The sequence below is a fragment of the Syngnathus acus genome, chromosome 10 (genome assembly GCF_901709675.1).
Source record: "Syngnathus acus chromosome 10, fSynAcu1.2, whole genome shotgun sequence".
Taxonomy (NCBI): Eukaryota; Metazoa; Chordata; class Actinopteri; order Syngnathiformes; family Syngnathidae; genus Syngnathus; species Syngnathus acus.
Window position 1 is genome coordinate 11046614 of NC_051095.1, and position 6897 is coordinate 11053510.

Here is a 6897-nt window from a genome sequence, read left to right on the forward strand (position 1 = left end):
TGAAAATGAAGTAAAAACACAATTTCGTTCCAGTCAGGCTTTGCTTTCATTGTCAATAAACTCTCATGAGAAATTGTGTTTGTCTCCAAACATTGGCATCAAATATGTAAAAATCCTCAGGAACATGGATACAAAACAATACAAACATCACATTTTTAGGAGACCTGCTCACCATCCACTTTTGGATGAACCATCTCCTCCTTAACAACCTCCTTTGTGCTATCTTATAAACCACTTGTGCCAATTAACGATTTTATATCCTATGGATTAGAAATTGCTGATATGCGAGTTGAATTCCTATTTAGTGCCTAATACTACGTTTTTTGTCAAACCACACGTGACAAGATATGTATACAATATCAGCTTTTCAGAGGTGCATGACTGCAAAAAGTGCTTCCTACTTTGAGGGGATGCCTTTGAACAAATGTTTTTTTTTGCTAGACCTGCTGATGTCTGATGGGGTCAAAGAATTGTCCCTTTAGTGTTACAATGGGAATGGAATGTCTAATTGCCTCATATTAGGGCTTTTAGTTGTACTTTTATTCTTTTTACATGGGTGCAGCTTAAGGCTAATTGTTCCCTACTTCAGTCACTTCTCATAGACACACCTGCCTGAAGAGCACGGCTGAAGCGGAAAAGCCCGGGCACTCGGCAGAGAATAGGTCTATTCAAAGTTGCGCTTGCTGCATAGCTGACCGACCATTCACATTCATGCGAGAACCCTAAATGCATGCTTTTGGAATGTGGGTATGTAGTCAGCACTTGGTAACTAATTGAGCTCTGTTTTTGCAGAATACAGAATACACATTATTATTCTTACAAAAAGAGTTCTTACATTTTGAGAGAAAATTCTCACCTTTCTTTGTCAACTTCACCAAACACACAGGGTAATTAATAAAAAAAAACTATCAAAGTATACGATGGAGATTTTTGCCTAAAATGTACGCCACATTGTAATGAAAAGCAGGCTGCTGGATACATTCATTTGAAAAACGACCAGACATAAAAACTGTACGTGTAAGGCGCAGGTTAAATCTGGTTAGGTGAGAGGAAATAAATAAGATGTGCTATCTGGGCTAGCTAGAACTTCCAGTCAATGAAGCCGCCTCCAGAAGCAAAAGTGAGCATGAGGTAAAGGTAGATGGTGCAAACAATACACTGGATTTTTCAAAAGCCACCCGTTCAAATAATCACACGGAATTGCTGTTAATTGTTGTGCGGCAACAGGATGCACCTGGATGTACACCTGCTGCTACACGTTGTCTTTAAAGGATGAAAATAACATCCAAATGCAGTTTGGTCCATGTCAGAGTACTTGGCGAACATCCACATTAAGAGCGCACGTTCCCCCTCCTCTTCTTCAACCTCTGCACCAGTGTCCATTCTCTAGTCCTCTATCTCTATGGTGACAGAAGGGTCTTGATCCTCAACTGAAATTGGAGAGGGGGGGGGGGGGGTGAGGGGAGAAAATATAAACGAGTTTCCTTTTGAAGAGTTTAGAAATTTTCCAAATCGTGTAGCCTGTGGCCAGCAGAGGGCGATATTGGTTTAAGGACGTTGCCCACAAGCAATCAGCAGACTTGCTCTAGTCAGGTTCCCATTCCAAAACCATTACAATGCTACTGAAGCGTTGGAATAAATGTCACGTGACCGTAGCCTCTAGAGTCATTTTCACATTGTATTCATTTTAATGTTGGACGGGAAGGCGGAATGGTTTGGAAACCTTGATGACACCAGAGAACGATCATAATGCTCGGCACTCGGCAGGACAGATAACATCGCCGCTGAGTGTACCATGAAGTCATGTTTGGAAACAACAGCTGTCGACATTCATTTTGGATGTCTCAGCCTCCTCTCTGTGGTGACAGAGGTTTAGAGAAAGGTCAAACCGTGTCACGTTGAGGCAAACGCATTGTGATTTGAGGAAGTACAGAAACCATGGCTTTCCAGTTTTGCCACTTCACAATCTTGAATCACTAGCAAATGATCTTTAAAGATACAGGCGACACTTTTCATTTGTTCTACTTCAATTGCCGCATCAAGCTAATAAAGCGTTGAACTTTCACTGCATTCCGCAACGCACAACACAAATTGCATTGGTCAGTTCAGAGGTCACGAACGGGCATTGTTTGCTTGGACGAGACAAGAGGATGTGCTGATAATGTGGGTGCATCAGCAAAGATGTGTGGTCACGTGATGCATTCCCGACCACCTATTTGTACTATTCATCAGTAGATTACACGGATTTGTTGTATATACACAACACTGGAACTTTGGACTACTTTTTATTTTCAGCAAATGACACATGATGAATAGATTTTCCAATCGGATAAACTTTAAAACCTTGCATTGTACTACAAAAGAAGCAAGCAAGACATCCTCCCTCAAAACTTAATCTGCATGGTTTAAGGTAGAAGTTCAAACTTTCTTTTTAAGGTCACGTAAAAGCAAATGCGATATTTCATATATTACATCAAGTAGGAATAATTGAGCCTCCAATATTGAAATGACTCACCCCAGTTTCCTTCCTCTGAAGCATCATCTGACTCCTCCCACATCTCCTTGTTTGCCAGTAAAGGGTTCTGACACTCACTTCGATTCTTTAAAGGAAAGTAATGTCCGTTCCCTTGACTGAAAAAAGACACAAAAAGAGAAGTCACAACAGGAAAAGACACCGAAAGAAAAATTACAATAGGCAGTCACGCGTAGGGTCCAGATCAAATTCACCTTGTAAAAACAGGGATGAACCACAGTCTTCTGTCTTTTCCAAATACTTGCTGCAGATTTTTGCGTACGCCAACATTGAAACCGTGTCTGTCCGCCCCATTGACAAAGACCGGAGCTGAAAAGGCCTCTGGGAAAGGTGAAATGAACATGAAAGTCAAAATATGATAAGCATAGGTATTTACCTTTTGATTTCCTTTTGTGACATACCTAAAGTGGATCTATTTTTTGCCACCAACCAACAATGATAACTAAAGAGAAACAAGAGACTGACAAAAAACATGAGCGCCACAAACATGAGAAAAAGGACGTGGAACTTTGCCGGCCCGTTTGGCAAGTCCCCCTGGGAAAGAGAGTAACAGGACGATAAATGCCACGGCGGTGTTCAAACGTACTGCTCAGTACAACTTCGAACACTTACCACCCAGAATTTGACGAAATACTGACAGACTGTGGCTGCGATGTAGACGCAGTACAGCATTGAATAGGAGAGGAAAAGCAGGAAAAACTTGTAGTTGGAAAAGCCAACACAGTTGTTCACCCTAAAGCAAAATCACATTGGGACGTCAAGCGGACACTCATGTACAAAATATTTCTTTAAGAGACGAGAGAAGAAAAGCACACTTACCAAGGGCAGTGGTGGTCCATTTTCAAAACACACCTAAAAATGGAAAATATGATCAACTATTCTTAAGGCTACTCTTCATTTGTATAGAGTGGAACCTCTTTTTTATCATTGTAAGATGACCATTCCAAAAAAGGAGCACATACTGGGTAGCTGAGTGTGACTTACATTTCACAAACGGAGCAGTGGTGACAGCGGTCAGGCTTCAGCACCTGGCAGCGGTCGCAGAACCTGATAGCTAGACACAAGAGGAAGGCCATTTGAGCTGGCTTAACTTCCTGTTCGGCCATCAGCCCGAATGAAAGAGAGTCCGCAGCTCGCCTGCTTCGCATTTGAGATGCTAATACTGTTTGTTTTAGGGAGCATCTGCTAGCATGCGAAAATACGCTAATCCACCTGCCTTTGTGGGACAGCATCTCATTAAAACCGAAGTGAAAGTTTACCTCCAGACTGAGCTCGAGTGTAGATGGGCAGCTTTTTGGCAATCTCAACCAGGATTTCTTTCTGTACGTCCGGCCTTTCTTCCATCTCGTACCGTTGCTTGTCTGAGTAAGACAGTTGAAACTAGAAAGCAAAAAAAGAAATCCCGTTAGCATCTCAAAATACGTTTCTCATGACAAGATTTTGAGAATACCTTCTTGCATGGGGATGCAGCAGGGGTAAAGATGGACTTCCAGTAAGTCCAGGAAAACATTCCAAAGCAGACATGGAATACCAGCAAATAGGCTACTGCAGAGACAAACAATACACCATGTTCATAGATTGTTTTATATATTGCAAAACTCCCATCAAAAACAGGGCTCACCCTTTTCCAGTGAGTTCGACAGGGTGACTACAGAAACAAAAACAAAAAAAGAATATTTAGCATATTTAAAACATGCGCCCAGTTCATACAACAATGCAGTTTATCTTTACACAGAATGGACATTTACGGCTAGCAACATTAGTAGGAATGACGGGCTGACACCACAAAGCATAACAATGGCCACCTTTATGCGATGAAAGCAAAACCGCCTTCACGTTTTTTTTTTATTAAAAACCGAAAACGTTAACTACACAAATGCTCAAATTCAAAACACTTCCGGATAGTTTGCGAGTTCCTGCTGTCATTTAAATGTGTCAACAGACCTGTGCGGCAAACATGTCATGTTTACGATTTAAGAAGGAGGAAATAAACGGTTAAGAAGAACAACCGCTTGGAGATACTCACATAGACATAGCTGAAATACGTAAGCATAATACGACCACAGCACCACGGAGGCAATAATAAGCACGGGTATCCATGAAAAAACCCTTTGACAGCATCTCAAACCTCTGGAGAGCGCCATACTCCATCGAAATGCTGCTTCACTCTGCTCTCGATTAGCTTTCCTGCCAGGGATTTTCTACAGCAGCGTCGATTCAGCACACTCTCGCTCTCGCTTACTTAATAATAATAATAATAATAATAATAATAATAATAACATGAATAGGAAAATGTTTATTCTACTGTATATATGTTTTAGTATTTATAAAAGAGTACATTGGTGGAATGTGTAAAAAAAAAAAAAAGATTTCGGCTCTTAACTTCGCACTTCCTAATTTCGCCAATGGTTTATCACAACAAAACTGAATTAAATCGAAATCTACGAATTTTTGTCCAGTCTGAGTTACTAATGTATTTGAGTGAAATTGAAAGTACAGTACAGCGTAACCCTAAGTTTAGAAATGTTAAAAATCGCCAATAGAGGACGCCAAGAGACTGTTATTAAACTATAGACTTATTTGAACATAAATAAATATACAGCGAAACAGTGGGCTCGTGGTTAACATGTCTGCCTCACAATTGGGAGGTTCTCGGTTTGAATCTTTACCCTTGAATGTGTTTTCCATGCCTAATGTGTGCTTCCTTCCACATTCTCTAAACATGCCCGTGGCACCAATTAAAAAAAAAGGGGGGGAAGATTAGGGTTGAATCAACTTTAAACACATCAAGGTGTCCAGTAAAATTACATTTTCTTGTAGGTGAAGTATGCATTGACTAATTATGGAAAAGTATCAGTATGAGCATATGACAAAAAAATTGCATTTACCTCAATATTCTCAAGAAAAAAATATTTCCCACTCCCTTTTTCCTAAAATTGTGGAATGATGGTCTAATGCGGTTGCAGCAATCTCCAATAACAGTCTTTTTATCATGACTTTCTATTTGACACATTTTAATTCCACCTTCTCTCCTGTTGTATAGAAAAGAAAAGAAATAAATAAATTGTAATGAAAGAGGCTTCTGGGATTCAGAAGAATCAAACTCCTGAGCCTATTATGACATTTTTCTTATTCAACATCATCTGTCACCAGCTCCAGAAGTAACAACGTCCCTCCGCCCCGTTCTGGCCGTCTGCCTTGCTCTCACTTCAAGCGACCGTGTCGGCTGCCGAGTGGTGACAGCTCCTCTCTGGTTCATCCGCACAGTGGAGGGATCCATCCGTCGACACAGCAAAAAAAAATCCGCTACAAAGCCATTGTGTCTAGCAAAACAGTAACGGCCTTTTAATCAAAACATATGCCCCGGAGTTAAAATAAAACATCATAGCAGCAGGTTGAGGCAGACTCCTTTGCTCAGAGGTGTGTGAGTGCACCGTGATGGAGGTGCATTCCATGCCACCTTGGTGGGAGTCTACATAAACAGACAGTTGAGGGCTAAAGGAGAGCCTGTTTGGGCAGAGTTCACGCTTGTCTGTATGGAAAGAGCAAAAGCAAAGAAAAGATTTGGTGGTTTATGTCATACCACCATGAGGGCTCATTATGAGCAAGAGACACAATGGCAGCGGCTCAAGTGTTTGGTTTTGAGCTGTAGCTCACGGTCATGCTTTGAGCAGGAAGTGGCACTTAGCATGTGGGTGCGTCATTTGACCCCAGAGACTCACTCTCGTGTCTTGCACTTGTTCTACCGCTGTGGCCAATGGTTGAAACGCTATTGACAATGTTTTTGGGAATGCGGCAGCATGAACATGAAAAAAAATTATTTACTTGCCAAGTGATGGATCGATGTGGTGACAGACATGCATGTTGTCAAAACAATCTACAATGAAAATTTGCTGCGACTAGTAAACCAAACCGCTTAGATGATATACTCTGAATGGCTAGTCGACTTTATTAAAGATGTTTACCGGTCGCTAATCACAAATTCTGGGCTTGTGGAGGCGAAACTGCTTCAGGCAACAAAGTGCGCTCGGTGAGATTAGTCTGTCATCATAATTGATTTAATTAAATTGTCTTCTATTTCTGAATGTGGATCTTAGGAAGTGACAAACACTTAAGTGGGGGAAAAAAAGACAGCCTCAAGCAAGATTTAAAAAGAACATTTGGCCCGCATTTGTGGCGCATCCATGTCGCTATAGTGACGTGTTTTTGTTTTGAAGGCCTGACTTCGATCATTGCGAACAAAGGCTCGGAGTTGTAGATTACGCCTTACGCAATAACGAAGTAGAAAAGTGGGGAATAATTTCACCTCACAGAAGAGGGCCATGATTATTTTATTTTTTTTCACTGTATAGAGCACATTCATA

The 6897-nt window shown here is 41.1% G+C and overlaps 1 protein-coding gene across 1 annotated transcript; it reads right to left on the reverse strand.

Annotated features, from left to right (window-relative positions):
• Positions 1-348: 348 nt before the first annotated feature.
• Positions 349-4728, reverse strand: zdhhc15b (zinc finger DHHC-type palmitoyltransferase 15b). Its single transcript, XM_037260933.1, has 11 exons — positions 4560-4728; positions 4155-4181; positions 3984-4078; positions 3793-3913; positions 3518-3587; positions 3353-3385; positions 3146-3266; positions 2935-3067; positions 2728-2854; positions 2516-2631; positions 349-1430 (listed from the first exon to the last, which is right to left on the reverse strand). The coding sequence occupies exons 1-11, from the start codon at positions 4675-4677 to the stop codon at positions 1387-1389; spliced, it is 1005 nt and encodes a 334-aa protein (XP_037116828.1). The 5' UTR covers positions 4678-4728; the 3' UTR covers positions 349-1386.
• Between the last annotated feature and the right edge of the window lie 2169 nt (positions 4729-6897).

What these genes read in the sequence shown, in the direction of transcription:
- zdhhc15b (XM_037260933.1), bottom strand. Translation starts at nt 4,677, where the DNA reads ATGGCGCTCTCCAGAGGTTTGAGATGCTGTCAAAGGGTTTTTTCATGG. An exon ending in CACTCGAGCTCAGTCTGGAG is followed by an intron (nt 3,588 to 3,792) that starts GTAAACTTTCAC and finishes TCTTGTGTCTAG; the next exon opens with CTATCAGGTTCTGCGACCGC. An exon ending in ATGGACCACCACTGCCCTTG is followed by an intron (nt 3,267 to 3,352) that starts GTAAGTGTGCTT and finishes ATTTTGCTTTAG; the next exon opens with GGTGAACAACTGTGTTGGCT.